The 18,929-nt window shown below is 43.1% G+C and overlaps 1 protein-coding gene across 2 annotated transcripts; it reads right to left on the minus strand.

Annotated features, from left to right (window-relative positions):
* Positions 1-14,937: 14,937 nt before the first annotated feature.
* Positions 14,938-16,923, minus strand: LOC130956528 (chloride channel protein CLC-c-like). Of its 2 annotated transcripts, none has more exons than XR_009077146.1 (3): positions 16,460-16,923; positions 15,498-15,788; positions 14,938-15,371 (listed from the first exon to the last, which is right to left on the minus strand). XR_009077146.1 is itself a non-coding variant. In XM_057883577.1 (3 exons), exons 1-3 carry the CDS (start codon positions 16,481-16,483, stop codon positions 15,305-15,307), a joined length of 321 nt encoding a protein of 106 aa, XP_057739560.1. In that variant the 5' UTR covers positions 16,484-16,923; the 3' UTR covers positions 14,938-15,304. The 2 variants fall into 2 exon arrangements, 1 of the variants encoding a protein (XP_057739560.1); XM_057883577.1 differs by having other exon boundaries at positions 15,498-15,727.
* Between the last annotated feature and the right edge of the window lie 2,006 nt (positions 16,924-18,929).

Raw genomic sequence — 18,929 nt, forward strand, 5'->3', positions numbered from 1 at the left:
CTTGCTTGTGTATTCTTGGAGATTGATTTATTTTGACCAAGCCATTGCATTCATGTAGATATTTCATATAGATAGATTGCATTTAGTTAGCTTGCATTGAATAAATGTTGATACCCCTTTGCTTCTTTCTTGATTTTAGCATGAGGACATGCTTATTATAAGTGTGGGGAGATTTGATAAACTCCGATTTCATGGTTTATCTTGTGCTTATTTTAGGGGATTTATTCACTTTTTCCCACATTTATTCAATGAAATAGCATGGTTTTGTAATTCTCTCTTAATTTATGCTTAAATGTAAAAACATGCTTTTTAGACCCTTAAATTCGTGATTTTAATTTACCTTAATTCCATTCGATGCTTTGATATATTTGTTGAGTGATTTCAAGTTCATAAGGCAAGTATTGGATGGAAGAAATGAGGAAAGAAGCATACAAAGTGGAGAATGCATGAGCTTACAAAATTGGGAATGCATCGATGGGCGCGCAAGCGTACAAGGCGCGCGCGCACAAAAGTGACTTCGCATAGAGACACGCACGTGTACATGAGGCATCTGCGCGGATGAAGAAATAGCCAATCGACGCGCACGCGCACATGGCGCGTACGCGCCAATACTCGCACGTGAGTCACTTAAAGGCAAAACGCTGGGGGGCAATTTCTGAGCTGCCCAGGCCCAATTCTAACTTGGTTTTGAGTGTATTTCATGCAGAATTGAAGTCCAAGCAAAGGGGGAGCAATTGTTTGAAGTGTAACATCATGTAGTTTAGTTTCTAGAGAGAGAAGCTCCCTCTTCTCTCTAGAATTAGGATTCTTAGGATATTTCCATCTTAGATTTAGGTTCAATTTCATGATTTCATCTTGTTTCCTTTATGAATTCTTGCTTCTACTATTTGATTCTCATGGTTTGTAGTGTTAATTTTTCTTTTATGCTCTCTTTTATGTTCATGGATGCTCATGTTGGATTTAGATCTCTTTTAATGCAATTTGATGTTGATGTTTCTTTTATTGATGATTTGAGTTGTTGATTTACTTTTCTTGCAATTGGTAGTTGGTAGATTTATTATTCTTGCACGTTTATTATGCTTTCCTTTATTACCTACCAAGTGTTTGACAAAATGCTTGGTTGGGCTTTATAGTAGATTTTGAGCATTCTTGGCTCGGAAGGAGTAAGTGAGCAATCTTGAGTCATTAGTACCCAATTTAGATTGGTGATCTAGAGTTATTAGTTAATATCATTCTCAATGACTCTAATCTCTTGCTAATCCAATTAGTGAGTTGATTAGGATTTTTGACTTGAGATTAACTAGTCTTGTTTGACTTTTTCTAATGGAAGATAACTTACACCTTCTTCTAACATTGGGGATGACGAAATAAGATAAATTCTTGGTAAGTATTGTTATGATTAATGACTAGGACAAAAGGCCTATGATCTCATACCTTGCCATGAATGTCCCTCTTCATTAATGGCTTTCTTTAATTGCTCTCTTTTCTCTTGTCTTTTATTTTGTTTCCCCTTTTATCAACCAAAACCCCGTTGCACTTTTATAGCCAATAATTGATCACTTCATTGCAATTCCTCGTGAGACGACCGGGAGTTCAAATACTTCGGTTAATTCTTATTTGGGGTTTGTTATTTGTGACAACCAAATTTAATTTGATTCGAGGATTGACTATTTGTTTGGACTATACTAACAACGAAAATATTTTGTGGAATTCCGAACCGGTATAAATCCTACGCAATCAATTGCATCATGGAATGGGAGAATCAATTGAGGGAGAAACCGTATGCGTATGAAAAACACTCATGGCAACCACCTCCCCCATGTTACAATGAGCCAAACCCTCCATAATATGCATACTAAACCCAAAGATATGAATGGTACCCCCTACACAACCCTCAACCACCAAACTTTCAAGCACCACAGCATCCACTTCTATGGAATCCGAATGTTTATATACCTTGCCACTAACCATATGAACCATTACCTCTTTACACACCACCTCAATCTACTCACCCACATAACACATCTTTCAACTATACAACATTTTTCTTAACCATTGAACTTTTTTTTCACCTAAATGTGAAGTTATCTAACCTTTTCCCCAAGAACAACAAGATCTTCAAGCTTTTCTCCAAGAGCAAGAAGAATTCTGAAGGAAGCAAGGGGAATTCATGGCTACCATAACCAAAGCGGTGAACCGCTTAGCCCTACTACGCTCAAACAGTCAAGACATCTCCCTTGAGAAATGTGGAGGATCAACTAAGGAATTTAGTGAGGAGGAGAACATGTAGCCTAAAATAGAAGTGGAGTTAAGGCTTGAGTCACAAGAGGAGGAAGGTAAGACAATTGAACCGGAAGAGGTAAATGGAGAATTGAGGGAACTTGATTAAGAAGTGAATTCCATCATCAATGATTTTTTGTCCACCTTGGTCAATCCCCTCAATGATCTTAATGAACCTTCCCCCTTTGAATTTGAGAGAGATACGGAAGTAGACTTCACACAACCTCTTAAGTATGGATTGAATGATAGTGGGAAAAACTTAGATGAGGTTGGTGAGAAAGAGCTAGAAAAGAATAGTGAGGAAGTGGTAGGCACCCAAGAAGTAAAAGTATTCATGCAAGAGTCCATTAGAATGACTCTAATCAAAGAGCAAATTGAGTGGGTAACAATATCACCAATAAAATTCATTGGCCCACATCAATTTGCTATCTTGGAAACGGATCACCAACTTAAGATCCTTCTTGAAGTGTTCAACAATGAAGAAATATGTGTTGGTTGCTGTTCCGGGGGTTACCTGAAACGTGTAGCTCGGTCGTCTGGAGAGGCCCGAGGTGGGGGTTCAGGGACCCGAGCTTCGATATGTGGAGTGGTTGGTGGTTGTACCTGCAATGACACTCCGATGCTTAAGTTAGCATGGGTCCAAGCAGATAAGTGTAGAATGTGGAATGAATGAAATACCTGGGTGCTCCAGTGTATTTATAGTAGTTGGCCGTGATCTTCCCTGGATAAGATATTCTTATCTTATCTTATCTTTGGGAGCTTTATCTCTATCTTTGTGGAACCGCCCTTTCTAGGCCCTTTCGGCCTTTAGGTTTTGGGCTGCGTTCCTTTTGATGGGCCTTCCTTTGCTTGATTGTCCGAGGTCCGACCTTTAGGCGTGGGCCTTAGGGCGAGGTCGGACCTTTTCATGGATTTGCCGAGTTGGAGGAGCCCGGTCAGGGTATGAACAGTGCCCCTGCCCGAGTTCGTCCTTTTTGGGAGGTCGAGCTCGGGCATAGTAGTTTTTCAAAATTCAAAAATGGCCGTTTCTGCATTTATTGCATTTTACCGTTTCTCCTCGATTTCCGTTCGGGCTCTGTGAAGGCATTATTTATTCGCTCCCTTCCTTTTTCTTCGTTTATTCTGTTCCTTTCCTGTTTTTCTAAGTTTCGCCATCTCCTTTTTCGAGCACCGCTTCTTTTTCTTTGTTTCTTCTTCCCCGAATCTTTCCGGGGTTTCCTCTGCGCCGCCGCTTTGTTCTCCTTGTTTCGGAGCTCTTCGCCTTCGTTTTCTTTCTTCCAGGTTTGTTCTCCTGTTTCTATTTTCTTGTGATCATATGCTTCTGTTCTTTGTGTGGCTCTTGTCTGTTTCTTTATGCCTGGGTTGCCCCGAAAAGAGGCGCCGCCATTGCTTTGTTTGTATATGGGGGGGCTCTTTTTGTTTTTCTGGTACTTTGTTCCGGGTTGCCGCATTTTCTTTGTTGGGTTTTTGTTTCTTGCTTGGCTGAACGGGTTTTTCGCTGTCTGCTTTATGTGATTTTTGCTTGCTTTTGTATTTCTTCTTTGTAGGTAAGAGTTTTATGTCTCGAAAGGTTCTTCAGGCGATGTCGACTAAGATTCCAAGTGGTCTTGGTTGGGTAGACCCTCTTCCTCTAAAAGTCCCTTCTGTGGTAGATTCCGAATATTTGGCTAGGTTCCGTAGGCACTGTAGCATATGTGAGAATAGAGAGTCTGAGAGGGATTATGAACTAGTAGCCCCGGATTCCGAGGAGAGAGTTTGCTTCCCGCCTTTAGATAGTTCCGAGAAGCTCTTCTTTTATGCTTATGATTGTTTTTTCTCTAAGCTGAGTGTCCGACTTCCTTTTACCGACCTGGAGTCCGAGGTGTTGTGGTCTTGTAACCTTGCCCCTACGCAGCTCCATCCAAATTCTTGGGCGTTTTTAAAGCTGTTTCAACTTTTGTGTCAGTTTTTGGGCGTCGCTCCCTCTATTTCTCTTTTTTCCTACTTGTTTGTGTTGACGAAGCCGGGGTCGGGTGGAGGGAAGGTGTCTTGGGTCTCTTTTAGGGCTAACCAGGGAAGGAAGTTTTGTACCCTTTATGATGAGTCCTTTCATGATTTCAAGAACTTTTATTTTAAGGTCCGGGCTACTGGAGACGTCCGACCTTTCTTTCTGGATGAGAGTGGGGAGCCTTCTTTTCCTCTTTGTTGGCAGGAGAATGTAGTGTCTGCTAAGTATACTTTTGAGAGTCTAGATGAGGTTGAGCAGGCTTTTGTGGGTGTGGTGAGCAGTTTATGGGGTCGGGCACCTCACTTGGATACGAAGAAAATGTTGGGAGATCCAAGCCTTCTCCGTTCCGAGTTAGGTAGTTTCCCGACCTCTCCGAGATTCTTCTTTTCTAGTATTTTGGTTTTGCTTGTTTTTGGTGGAATTTCTGTTGTGGTAATCCTTTTCTTTTTATTTCTGCAGAGATGTCTTCTTAGGCGGATTCCATGAAGTTCCTTCGTCGGACGAAGAAGTTTGTGGCTGCTCGAAATATCGAGGCTGGGGATGCTTCTGCCCGATCTTCTCCGCAGAAGACTACCGTGGGTGTTCAGACTCGGTCGAAGACTATTCCGACTCCCCAGTTCCGAGCTATAAATCAAGACCCTCCGACCTTCGGGCCTGCTACCTCTTCTCCTCCCCTGTTCTCGGGTCCTCCTCCCAAGAAGCAGAAGACCTCTCAAGAGCTTGCGGGTTTTAACGATAAGGATTTTGATGCTCATGGTTGGATTGAACAGCATATTCTCCCTCAGACTTTTATTTCTACTGATGACGTGTCTATGGAGCACCATTTTCAATATATGGCGCGGAGTTGTGTTCGGATGGCCAGTCTTCATGCTGCTATTGCCCGGGAGTTCAAGAAATCCCCCATTGGTGCGACCAGCTCCCGACTTGAGAAGGCTCAGTCTGAGTTTGAGAGGATTAGTGAGCTGAAGGCTGCTAGGATTACTGAGTTGGAGGCCTCTCTGGAGAAAGAGAAAGCTAAAGCTACCGCGGCTGTGGCGGCAGCGAAAGCATCTGAGGAGATGGCGAAGGCGGCGACGGAGAATTATACTCGGGTATACGCCGAGCTTGTGGAGACAAAGGAGAAGTTGCAATCTGCTCGGGATGATTTTTACGAGCTAGAGGGTCATGTGGCCAAGGGTATGGATGCTATGTTTGGAAATTTGAAGGATCAGGTCCGGGTTCTTGCTCCTGACCTGGATCTGAGTTTGTTTAGTACGGATAACGTTGTTGTGGAGGGAAAGATTGTTCCTGCTCCCAACGAGGATGAGGTTCCGGTGTCCGACCTTAATGTTCCGGTTGCGAACCCGACTTCACCTTTGGCCGGGGATGGATCTGGTGTGGAGGTTTCAAACCGGGATGATGGTGCTGTCAAGGCTGTCCCGATTTCTATGGTTCTTCCTCCGCAGCCTTCTACCGATGTGGAATCCGGAAAGGACTTTGATCCTCTGTAATCTTTTATTTTTGGTTCTTTGCCCGGCCTGTGGGCTCTTTTGTTTTTGGATGGTTTCTGTGAACGCTTTTGGACGCTTTTCTGCTATTAGCTACTTTGTAGTAACTTTTTAGCTTATTATGCGGTGTTTTGCTTTGACTTTTTGTTCCGCTTTTATGCTTTTTAGTTGTTTTTTGGATAACAACTTTTTAGCTAGCGCTTTGAAACTTCGCTTTTATCCTTTCCTTCGATTTCGTTTCTTCGCTTGTACTTTTTTAGTTTTTTTTGGATAACAACTTTTTAGCTAGCGCTTTGAAACTTCGTTTTTATCCTTTCCTTCGATTTCGTTTCTTCGCTTGTACTTTTTTAGTTGTTTTTGGATAACAACTTTTTTAGTAAGCGTTTTCGAAACTTCGTTTTATCCTTTCCTTCGATTTCGTTTCTTCGCTTGTACTTTTTTAGTTGTTTTTGGATAACAACTTTTTAGTAAGCGTTTTCGAAATCTTGGCTTTTGCCGTTTTTAAGGCTTCTTTCTTGGATCCGGGCTTTTTCTCGGACCTCGGGCGTTCGAGTACCTCCTTTTGTTGGGTCCGACCTTGTTTGGTCGGCCTTTTAAGTTATTTTTGCAATCTCTTTTTATTTGGCTTTTTGAGCCTTTTCAGAGTTGCTTTATAACTTCTCACATTAATTTGAACCTCGTCGCTTTATCTTTGCCGACCTTGTGTGGTCTCTTGGCAAATGATTTTTTGCGTTTTGCCGAGCATAAATTAATGCGCCTTGGCGGGGTACTTTCTAGGACTTGTTTCATTCATGAGGAAAAGAAAATAGAAAAATTTGATTAGTATTAAAAAAGAAGGAATATTTACAGAGTGTTTACCCTTGACTAGGTCGGGTGTCTTTTTTTTTTTTTTTTAACCGGGTGTCTCATTAAAAAACCCTTGTAGGGAAAAAGAGTACACCTCGGGTTAAATTTTTCTAGCTGTAGTACCGTCTTAGATTGCAGGCGTGCCAGGCCCTGGGCAGCTCATTGCCTTCTAGGTCGGACACTTTGTAGTAGCCTGTCCCTAAGACTTCTGTTACTTTGTAGGGTCCTTTCCAATTGGCAGCTAGCTTTCCTTCTCCCGACTTTTGTGTTCCGATGTCATTTCGGATTAGAATCAGGTCGTGAATGGAGAAGCTTCGCTTTATTACTTTCTGATTGTATCTGAGTGCCGTTCGTCGTTTTAAGGCTTCTTCTTGGATTCGGGCTCTTTCTCGGACCTCGGGGAGGAGGTCGAGTTCTTCCCTTTGTGCCTGCGGGTTACCTTTTTCGTTGTAGAAGATGGTTCTAGGTGACCCTTCCTCTATTTCGATAGGAATCATTGCCTCCATCCCGTAGGCTAGTCGGAATGGTGATTCTCCCGTTGTAGAGTGTGGAGTTGTCCGATATGCCCATAGCACCTGGGGAAGCTCTTCGGCCCATGCCCCTTTGGCTTCCTGGAGTCTCCGTTTTAACCCGGCCAAGATAACTTTATTTGCAGCCTCTGCTTGTCCATTGGCTTGTGGGTGCTCGACTGAGGTGAATTGCTGTTTGATTTTTAGTTCGGCCACCAAGTTCTGAAAACTTGTGTCTGTGAATTGTGTTCCATTGTCTGTTGTGATGGAGTAGGGGACTCCGAACCTTGTGACAATGTTTTTGTATAGGAATTTGCGACTTTTCTGAGCCGTAATGGTGGCTAAGGGTTCAGCTTCGATCCACTTTGTGAAGTAGTCGACCCCTACTATGAGGTATTTGACTTGCCCCGGTCCTTGGGGGAACGGGCCGAGTAGGTCAAGTCCCCATTTTGCGAAGGGCCATGGTGCGGTGATGCTGATAAGGTCTTCGGGTGGTGCCTTGTGAAAATTGGCGTGTTTTTGGCAGGGTGGGCATATTTTTACAAATTCCGTTGCGTCTCTTTGCAAGGTCGGCCAGTAGAACCCGGCTCGGACTACTTTTTTGGACAATGCCCGAGCTCCGAGATGGTTCCCACACATGCCTCCGTGGACTTCTTCGAGGACGTTCTTTGTTTCTGAGGTCGGGACGCACCTAAGGAGGGGATTTGAGAATCCTCTTCTGTATAATACGTCGTGAATTAGCGTATAATTCTGGGCGTCTTTCGTGAGTCTTTTAGCTTCCTTTCTTTCGGCGGGAAGAGTTCCCGACTTCAGGTAGTTGAGTATGGGGGGTCATCCATCCTTGCTGTTGGCTGGATATATTTAGCGTTTCTTCCCCTCTTAGCACGGAGGGAGATTGTAAGGTTTCCTGGAGGAGACTTCTGTTGTTGCCTCCGGGTTTGGTGCTGGCGAGCTTTGAGAGCGCGTCTGCCCGGGCGTTTTGTTCCCGAGGTATGTGTTGGATCTGTATTTCTGAAAAGTGGCGTAATTGTGCCTGTGTTTGGTCCAGGTATTTCTTCATAGTTGGGTCTTTGGCCTGGTAGCTTCCATTTACTTGTGACGTGACGACCTGGGAGTCACTGAAGATCGTGATTTTCTGGGCTCCGACCTCTTCGGCTAGCTTGAGACCTGCTAGTAGGGCCTCGTATTCGGCTTGATTGTTTGAAGCCTGGAACTCGAATTTTAGGGATAGTTCTATCCGCGTTCCTTGGTCGCTTTCGAGTATAACCCCGGCTCCGCTTCCTGTTTTGTTTGAGGACCCGTCGACATACAGGTTCCATGAGAGTGGGGTTCCAGGGGTTTCAGTGTATTCTGCGATGAAGTCGGCTAGATACTGAGATTTTATGGCAGTCCGGGCTTCATAGTGGAGGTCGAACTCGGACAGTTCCACCGCCCATTGTAGTATTCGTCCTGCCAGGTCTGTTTTTTGCAGGATGTGTCTCATGGGTTGGTTTGTCCGGATTTTGATGGTGTGGGCTTGAAAGTAGGGACGGAGCCTCCGAGCTGTGAACACTAGGGCGTAGGCAAATTTTTCTATCTTCTGATAGTTTAATTCGGCCCCTTGTAGTGCTTTGCTTACAAAGTATATGGGGCGTTGTCCTTGGTCATTTTCTCGTATTAACGCTGAAGCGACTGCTCGATTTCCAACCGAGAGGTATAGTACGAGTTCTTCTCCTTTTAGAGGTCGGGTTAGGATTGGTGGCTGTCCAAGGAATTCCTTGAATTCTTGAAAGGCTTTTTCGCATTCCGGGGTCCATGAGAAGGGTTTCCCTTTCTTCAGGAGTGAGTAGAGAGGTAGTGATTTTATTGCTGATCCTGCCAAGAATCTTGATAGAGCGGCTAGCCTTCCATTCAGTTGTTGTACTTCTTTGACACACGTCGGACTCTTCATATTGAGTATCGCTTGGCATTTGTCCGGGTTTGCTTCGATACCCCTTTGAGTCAGCATGAAGCCTAAGAACTTTCCGGCTTCTGCGGCGAAGGTGCACTTTGTCGGGTTAAGTCTCATGTTGTGTTTTCTGAGGGTGCCGAAGATACTGGTGAGGTCGGTCAGCAAGTTTCTGTCTTCTTGTGTCTTTACCAGCATGTCGTCGACGTACACCTCCAGCTGTAGTCCGATGTGCTCTGAGAACACTTTGTTCATTAGCCTCTGGTAGGTTGCCCCTGCGTTCTTCAGCCCGAAGGGCATTACTACGTAGCAGTAGTTTGCCCTTGGGGTTATGAACGAGGTCTTTTCTTGGTCGGGTTCGTACATCGGGATTTGATTGTATCCCGAGTATGCGTCCATGAAGGAGAGATATCTGTAACCTGAGGCTGCGTCTACTAAGGTGTCGATGCTTGGTAGTGGATATGGGTCTTTGGGGCAGGCTTTGTTGAGATCCGTGTAATCGACGCACATCCTCCATTTTCCGTTAGGCTTTTTTACCAGGACCACGTTTGCGAGCCACAGGGGGTATTTTACTTCCCTAATGAACCCTGCATCTAGCAGTGCTTGTACCTGTTCTTCTATTGCTTGCATGCGCTCGGGTCCGAGCTTCCGGCGTCTTTGTTGGACCGGTCTGGATCCCGGGTATACTGATAGCTTATGGCACATCAGGTCGGGGCTTATGCCTGGCATGTCGGAGGCTTTCCATGCGAAGAGGTCGGAATTTCCCTTTAAGAGGGTTATGAGTTCCTCTTTTAGGCCTGCCTCAAGGTTTGCTCCTATGTTTGTTATTTTTTCAGGTGTGTTCCCAATTTGGACTTTTTCGGTTTCTCCCTCTGGTTGTGGCCGAAGATCTTCTCGGGCTTGAACTCGTCCGAGTTCTATTGTGTTGATCTCTTTCCCTTTTAGGCTCAGGCTTTCGTTGTAGCATCGCCGCGCTAGCTTTTGGTCGCCTTTTAGGGTAGCGATTCCTTTTGCGGTAGGGAACTTCATACAGAGGTGTGGGGTCGAGACTATTGCTGCCAATCTGTTTAGGGTTGGTCGCCCAATGAGGGCATTGTATGCTGAAGTGACGTCGACTATAATGTAGTCGATGCTTAATGTTTTAGATTGCTCGCCTCTTCCAAAGGTAGTGTGTAGCGAGAGGTATCCTAAGGGACGGATCGGGGTGTCCCCTAGCCCAAATAGGTCGGTGGGATAGGCCTTTAGCTCTCTTTCTTCAAGTCCGAGCTTGTCGAAGGCCGTTTTGAACAGGATATCTGCTGAGCTTCCCTGGTCAATCAGGGTTCGATGTAAGTTGGCGTTGGCTAGGATAATGGTGATTACCATTGGGTCGTCGTGCCCGGGTATTATCCCTTGAGCATCTTCTCGGGTAAATGAGATAGTAGGTAATTCAGGCAGGGGACTGTCTTCTCGGACATGATAGACTTCTTTGAGGTGTCTTTTTCGTGAGGATCTGGATGTTCCTCCGCCTGCAAAACCTCCATTTATCATGTGTACGTGCCTTTCGGGGGTTCGCGGGGTTTGTTCGGCCCGACCTTCGTTATCTCCCCGCCTTCTTTTCCTGGTCTCTTCTCCTTTCTCTGCTATGTATCTGTCGAGTTTTCCTTCCCTGGCTAGCTTTTCTATAACATTTTTTAGGTCGTAGCAGTCGTTAGTAGGATGACCGTAGAGTTTGTGATATTCACAGTACTCGGACCGATCTCTCCCCGCTCTCTTGTGTTTTAGAGGTCGGGGCGGGGGGATCTTTTCGGTGTGGCATACTTCTCTGTAGACGTCTACCAGGGAGACTCGGAGGGGGGTGTAGTTGTGGTACTTCCGTGGCTTGTCCGAGTTGGGTTCTTCTTTCTTCTTCTGTTCCCGATCTCGCTCTCGGAGTGGGTAGGTTGATTCCTTCCTAGAAGAGTCTCTTAGCTGGGAGGTTTCCTCCATGTTGATATATTTTTCTGCCCGCTCCTGCACCTCGTATAGGGAGGTCGGGTATCGTTTGGATAGGGATTGGCTAAACGGTCCCTCTTTTAGGCCGTTTGCTAGTCCCATGATGGCTGCTTCGGTGGGTAAGTGTTGTATGTCCAGGCAGGCTTTGTTGAATCGCTCCATGTATTCTCGGAGGGTTTCTTGGTTACCTTGTTTGATCCCGAGTAGACTGGGGGCATGTTTTGTCTTGTCCTTTTGAATAGAGAACCTTGTTAGGAATTTTTTGGTCAGGTCTTCGAAGCTGGTGATTGATCTTGGTGGCAGGTTGTCGAACCACTTCATGGCTGTCTTGGCGAGAGTGGTGGGGAAGGCTTTGCACCGAATCGCGTCGGAGGCGTCGACTAGGTACATTCTGCTTCTGAAATTGCTGAGGTGGTGACTTGGATCGGTGGTGCCGTCGTAGAGATCCATATCGGGTGGTTTGAAGTTTCGCGGTACCCTCTCCTTCATGATCTCTTGCGTGAAGGGATCATGGTTGCCTTCGGGGGTGGTGCCGCGTTCTGTCCGGCCTTTCAGGTTGGCCTCTATCTTCCGCAGTTTTTCTTCTAGTTCTCTGCGCTTTCGAGTCTCCCTCCTCAGATCTTGTTCAGTTTCTTTCTGTTTCTTTATGTCCTCTTCGAGTCGTTTCAGTCGGTTTTGTTGTGCCTGGACTGCTTCTAGAATTTCTGAGCTCTTTTCTTTTTCGGGATTTTGTGGATCTTCGTTTGGGAGTGATGTCTTTGGGTGATTCTGTTTGTTTCCTCCTGGAGTGCGTGGTGACAGTGGACTGTCCGGACGTTCTCCGGTGTCAATTTCTTCCTCTTGTTCAGACGCAGCGCGGTCATTATTGTGAGGGTCGTCCGCCATGGTAGAGGGATGACTTCCAGGTCCCCGGCAACGGCGCCAATGTTCCGGGGGTTACCTGAAACGTGTAGCTCGGTCGTCTGGAGAGGCCTGAGGTGGGGGTTCAGGGACCCGAGCTTCGATATGTGGAGTGGTTGGTGGTTGTACCTGCAATGACACTCCGATGCTTAAGTTAGCATGGGTCCAAGCAGATAAGTGTAGAATGTGGAATGAATGAAATACCTGGGTGCTCCAGTGTATTTATAGTAGTTGGCCGTGATCTTCCCTGGATAAGATATTCTTATCTTATCTTATCTTTGGGAGCTTTATCTCTATCTTTGTGGAACCGCCCTTTCTAGGCCCTTTCGGCCTTTAGGTTTTGGGCTGCGTTCCTTTTGATGGGCCTTCCTTTGCTTGATTGTCCGAGGTCCGACCTTTAGGCGTGGGCCTTAGGGCGAGGTCGGACCTTTTCATGGATTTGCCGAGTTGGAGGAGCCCGGTCAGGGTATGAACAGTTGCCAAAGGAGTTCAAGGCTCACCAAGGAAGCCAAATCAAGAAGTAGAATTCAAAAGTGGTGCAAGGTGCAATTAGGAGGATTCCAAGATTTATTTGGGTGCTTCAAAGGTGATTTGGGAGTTTGTTCATCCAAGTGCAAGAGCAAAGATCAACAAGAGGATGACCGAAAAACTAGAGTATGGGATCTCGATATCAGTTTCAATGATCAACAATCTTGGGTCCCAATTGCTTGCTTGAGGTTGCTTGAGAGCTTGATGTATTTCGTTTAGGATCCGGAGGATTTTGGAAGAGCAAACATGGGTGGCAACTCAAGGATGAATGGAAGCATAAGCCACCTTGACACAAGCTTCACTTAAAAAAGTCCAACTTAAAGACTTTAAACCAAAGTACTAGGTGGGAGACACCCCACCATGGTAACATTATTCTAACTCCTCTCTTCTTTTAGTTTTTTCTTATTGAATTTTGTTTGTTTTGGTTAGCCTAATTTAAGTGGATCCTAAGCTTAGTTTATTGCATTTTAGTTTTGATCATGTGTTTTTGATGAATAATACGATTTAGGGGTGGAAACCTTTGATTGATATCATGTTTAGTGCCTTAAAACTTTCAAAATTTTTGTGAAAACAGAGTGAAGATTGTAGAAGGCTTAAAAAATGGGGGGGGATCGAATCTATGACCTTCTTTTAATTTAATGAAATGACCCTTTTAAAGCAAACTTTCAATCCAAATCTGTTTGAACTCAGTAGCGGAAAATTTATGAGACAATTTTATTTTGTCTCATGAATATCAAAAAATAGAACAGAGCAAGAAAGAAAGAAGCTGACACCATTGATAAACCCCTTTTTAGGGTTTATTTTGTATGAAATTTGGGAGTTTTTATCAATATTCTTTCACACTTATTCATATAAAATGCATGGTTTTGTGTTTTCTTTTCCAATTTTGATTCATAGTTGAAAACATGCTTCTTTTACACCAAATATGCTATATTTTAAATTCTCTTCTATTACCATTCGATGCCGTGATGTGTTTGTTAAGTGATTTCAGAGTTCATAGGACAGGAATGACTTAAAAGAGAAGAAGAAAGCATGCATAAGTGGAAGGAACATGAAAAATAGAAGATTTGGATATTTAGCATCGACGCGTACGCGTGCCTTGCGCACACGTGTGGATGTATGATGCTAGAATTGGCGCAATCGTGTGGATGAGCAAAAATCCCATCGATGCGTATGCGTGCCCTACGCGTACGCGTGATTTAAAAATATCATCGACGCGTACGCGTGACCCACGAATACGCGTGATGCGCATCACGTGACTTCATTAGTGAAATCGTGCCTGGCGATTTCTGAAGAGCTTCAGGGCCCAATCTGAAGGAATTCTGAAGGCTAAAGACCCAAGAGGACCAAGGGAATGGGGGGAATTCAGACATTAGAGATTTTTAGCCAGTTTTTTGAGTTTGATGTTTCTAGAGAGAGAAACTCTCACTTCTCTATAGGGTTTGGCTTTCTCAATTTGAATTTCTCTTAGATCTTTTGGTTAGATCTGAATTACTTCAAGTTTACATTGCTTTAATTTGTAGATCTCATTCTTCTACTCTTATTTTAGTGTTCTTGTTACTCTAGTTATTGTAGATCTTGGATTTGGATCTTGTTTCCTTTGAATTCTATTAATGCATTGAGGTATTTCATGTTCATTGTTGTTAATTACTCCATTGTTGTTAATTGTTTGTGGTAGATAACTTTGATTTGAATTTTCTTCTCAATTTCAAAATGTCCTTCATTCTTGTTCACCAAGTGTTTGAGAAATTGTCAACTATAGTTATGGAGTAGACTTTTCACTCTTGGCTTGGGGATTGAGTTATTGGAGATACTTGAATTGTCAATGTCCTTTGTTGATTCATAATTGGAAATTGCTAATTGATTTGTATGCCACTAAAGCTAGCCTTTCCTTAGGAATTGGCTAGGACTTGTGAACTCAAATTGATTATCTCCACTTGACTTTCCTTCATAGTTAGAGGTTGACTAAGTGGAGCAACAACCAATTATTGTCATAATTGATGGAGACTATGGTGATAGGACTTCCAATTCTCACCCTTATCCAAGGCTTTTACATTGATTGATTGTCATTCACCTTTATTAGTTTGATTTCTTGGTTCTCTTATTCAAATTGTTAATTGCTCATTGTCTCAATTTATGCTCATCTACTTTCCTTGTACTCAACTCCAAAACATCAAGAGAACTCCTAACTAATGATGTGCATCATAGGGCAACTCCTAGGGAGACCGACTCAGGATTCTACTCCCGGTTATTGATTTTGAATTGTGCTGACACATTTTCTAAATTTGGTGTGGAATTTCTTGTTGGTTTAGACTATACTCACGACGGACTTAATCGGTAAATTTTAGACCGGCAATAAATTCTCTCATCAACCATCATTTATCCTGATTCGGTTGCCTTGTGCAATGCAACCTACATCTAGTCTCCACCACAACAGTGGTGAAATTTCCACTATAGTTAAAGTATTACATACACCAATTCCACAGGATTGACACAATCCTTTCACTAGGGGTGTTCGCGGTGCGATTTGGTTTGGTTTTTGAGGGAAAAGTCATCCGATTCGATCGTCTAATTAAACTGCGGTTCGGTTTGGTTCGGTTTTTTTGTCAAGACCATCCAAACCAAACCAAACCAATTAAAATCGGTTTAGTTTGGTTCAGTTTGTTCGGTTTTTTCAATCAATTCAAAAAAAATACTACCATACTATTATGCAAAGTCATAACATTGAAATCGACAAACAAAAATACACAATAGCTAACAAAGTCTTGATCTAATGAAATTTAACGACAACAGAATTCAAATACGACAATTAAAGAAATTTAATAGTTATACAATCAACACAACTGAAAATAAAAATAAATTGTCATTAAATTGATAGTAAAGTTATGGTGTCTTCTCCAACAAAATAGCTAAACTTCTTAATGCAAACCAACCTGAAATAAAAAAAATAGTTACATATAAGAACAACAACAATAATAATAGTAATAATATAATATAAGGAGAACAATTCCTACACCAAGATGTACTCAATCAGAAGTGAAATTTCTAATTTGGCTTACTCATAATCAAGGCTTTCAATAGCGCTGAGGTTGGCACCAATTATAGCAATCTGGGAGGTTGTGTTAGTCCTTTTAACAAGCAGTGGCTCTGCATATGACATGTTCCTTTCCGAAAACTCCGACCAATTCCTCCGAATTTTGCCCTTCCCATCCAACAATACACCTTGATTTTCAATGTCATGTACATCACCATCACCATTGCTTACACCATCTTGTTTGTTCTCCATCTCCTAAAGTCGTAGCAAAAACTACACTTTTGGGTGAGTGCCACAAAGTTGTATTAATCAGAACCTGCAATTAAATTACCAACTTCACACTAAGCATGTGATCTTATATCATAGAGCACATTCACAACACAAAATGTGGACAATTTATTTTCATTTGTTTTGGATCAACAAACAGTTGGCAAAACATGTGACAGATATTATTTGTGAAGGGTACAGCTCATAACACACAAGTTCTCAAATGTAAACCACAGTAATCAACAGTGCATAATCCAAGATACTATGGATAAGTGTTGGATCAACAAACAAATCCAAAATGAGAAGAACATGAAAAGCAAGTTCCTTGATTTCATGCATGCAGTAAAATCTGGTAAGGGTATGAGTAGAAACCAGAAACTATGTGATCAAGCGAAGTATATCCACTATCAGTAACCCATCTTTTAGATCCAATCAAAACTTGAACTTTGCTGGTTTTGCCTAAAAAAAATTGGCAATCAAATCCAGGAAGCAATTGAACAATAAAATGAACAATAAACTGAGACAAGCAATTGAACAATAAAATGAACAATAAACCGAGACAAGCAATTGAACAATAAACAGCAACCAGCAAGGCAGCAACAATACCAATAATAAAATAATTCATCAATAATTTAATAACAAGTTACCAACTTTACCTAACAAACACTCAAACAAAAAGTAGCAACAATGCACCAGTAAACAGCAAATGGTAAACATTACATGAATCGGTGGCTCGGGATCCATATTAACTTGGGAGGAAGGCTGAGTGGGAGACTAAGCGGTGCTGGGTTGAACTAATGATCGGCCAGAACCCAGAAACACTACTGTGCGGTGGCGTCTCAACGGCGGCGGCGTGGTGCTGTGCTGCCCTGTTGAGTCAGTGGGCGACGACGTCGTGCTGTGCTCTCTCTTCTGGGTCAGTGCTGTGCTGCCTTCTGGGTCAGTGGGTGGCGTCTCCGCGAAGAGGAAGGCTTCGACGCCGGGATTCGGAGGAGCGAGAGTGACTGGGTGGTGATAGATTGGGGAGATTTGAGTGTGCAGGTTAGGGATTGGGGATTTGGAGAAGAGAGAGCGAGAGTGACTGAGTAGTAGAGACTAGAGAGCGCAGGTTAGGGATTGGGGATTTGGGGGTTAGGGTCAAGGATGGCTGGGATGCTCTCACACACGCGCAGCAGCTTCATTCATTTGGGGGGTGGGGGTCTGGGGAGTGGGGGGTGGGATTAGTCATTTTTAGGGTTTTTCCGAACCGGTTCGGTTCGGTTAGGGTTTTCAAAGTCAAAATCTAAAACCGAACCGAACCGCACAAAAAACAGCAAAATAAGTTTTTTTCGGTTTTTTTGGTTTTCGGTTAATTCGGTTCTCGATTATTTCGGTTCAATTTGTTGGTTTAGTTCGGTCCGGATCGGTTTTGAACACCCCTACCTTTGATGACAAGTCATCTTAGCCTAGTTTTACTAGTCTTTTTCTTCGTTTTCATTTAGTTTTATGCACTTTCTTAAGCCATAAGTAAGCCAATTGGGTTGAAATTCATGTTTCTTTTGATTCAATCAACGATGGATAAATTGATGCATTTTCATGAGTTTTTGTGCCATAATTGCTCATATGACAAGAAGAAGAATAACTCTCATGATTATGGCATAGCTTTGATACAATTGTTGATTGATGATAGGAGGAATAAAGCTTGGAAGAAGGTTGCAAGAATGGGCTTGAAAAGAGGGATCAACGTTTGAGCTAAGGTTTGCCTCAAACGTTAACTCAAACGTGAAAAGAAGATGAAGAATACCCTGGAAAGAGCAAACGTTGGCTGAAGAAGAAGCAGGGGAAGGCAACGTTTGCGCCAACGTTTGCCTCAAACGTGAGGTCAAACGTTGGCGCCAAAAAGAAGAGAAATGAAGCTCCTGGGCACGGCAATGTTTGAGCCAACGTTTGCCTCAAACGTGAGGTCAAACGTTGGCTACATTTTGGCAAGGAAGAGCATGGCAAAGCACCCCTGATTGATGGTTTAGTTGAGCCACGTTTGGGCCAACGTTTGCCTCAAACGTTGAGCCAAACGTTGGCCAAAAAGGGAGCCTGGGAAGACCCACGTTTGAGCTCACGTTTGACCTCAAACGTTGGCTCAAACGTGGATGACAGCAAATGGCCTTCTGCATGATGATTAGCACTAGGACGTTTGAGTCAACATTTGCCTCAAACGTTGACTCAAACGTGAATGGTTCATGGCCCGGTTCACAAGTAGATTTCTTCCCAACACCAAGAGCAATCAACGGAGGCTACTATCAACCCAATTCCATCAAGGCCAAGGCCCAAATTCAAGGCTCTATGATCAATTGAAGAAAGTGTATAAATAGCTTAGGATTTGAAGTTTTCGGAGAGCTTTTCTTTGGAGAATTTTTAGAGAGCTTTTCTTTTAAGAGCTTTCTTTTCAGAATTTTCAGAATAGTTACAGAGAGCTCGCTTTTACATTTTTTGTTATTTCCTTCAGAATTTTGGAGTCCCTGGGAAGGAGAATTGAATTCTCTTCCTCTTAGTTTTCTTGTTTTCAATTTCATCTACACTTGTCTTGAGTCTTGGGTGTTGAAGAATTGAGGAAATTCTGTCTCAATCTCACCTTGAGATCTCTCTGTTTTTCTTACTGCAACTTCTGGAAATTGAACTTGGATTTACATTTCTACATTGCTCTCTTCTTTAATTTTGCATTTGCTCTCTGAATTTGGATCTAGGAAGGCATTGAGATCTAGACTTAGTTATCTAGTCTCTTGGGTCCTGAGATCTATTGGTTTCCATTTTAGTTTCCTTGTTTAATTACTACACCAAGCTTATTTTCCTTTTAGTTTGAGATCCGGTTCAACTAATTCCATCAACTACTCTTCATTCTGTTGAGTTTTGCTTTTCCTTGTTTAATTCCTGTAGATCCAATTCCCATTCCCCTTTTATTTTTCATGTCATTTATATTTCTTGCACTTTAAGTTTCTGCAATTTACATTACTTGCACTTTAAGATTCAGCTCTTTTTCTTTTTGTTCCCTTTAATTTCCTGCAAATCACCCACTCCCCTTTACATTCTATGCAATTTAATTCCTGTCAACACAATTTCACACAATCAACACTTGTTTGCTTGACTAATTCAACCACTAAACTAAAGTTGCTCAATCCTTCAATCCTTGTGGGATCGACCTCACTCCCGTGAGTTT

This window comes from Arachis stenosperma, chromosome 10, assembly GCF_014773155.1.
Source record: "Arachis stenosperma cultivar V10309 chromosome 10, arast.V10309.gnm1.PFL2, whole genome shotgun sequence".
NCBI lineage: Eukaryota > Viridiplantae > Streptophyta > Magnoliopsida > Fabales > Fabaceae > Arachis > Arachis stenosperma.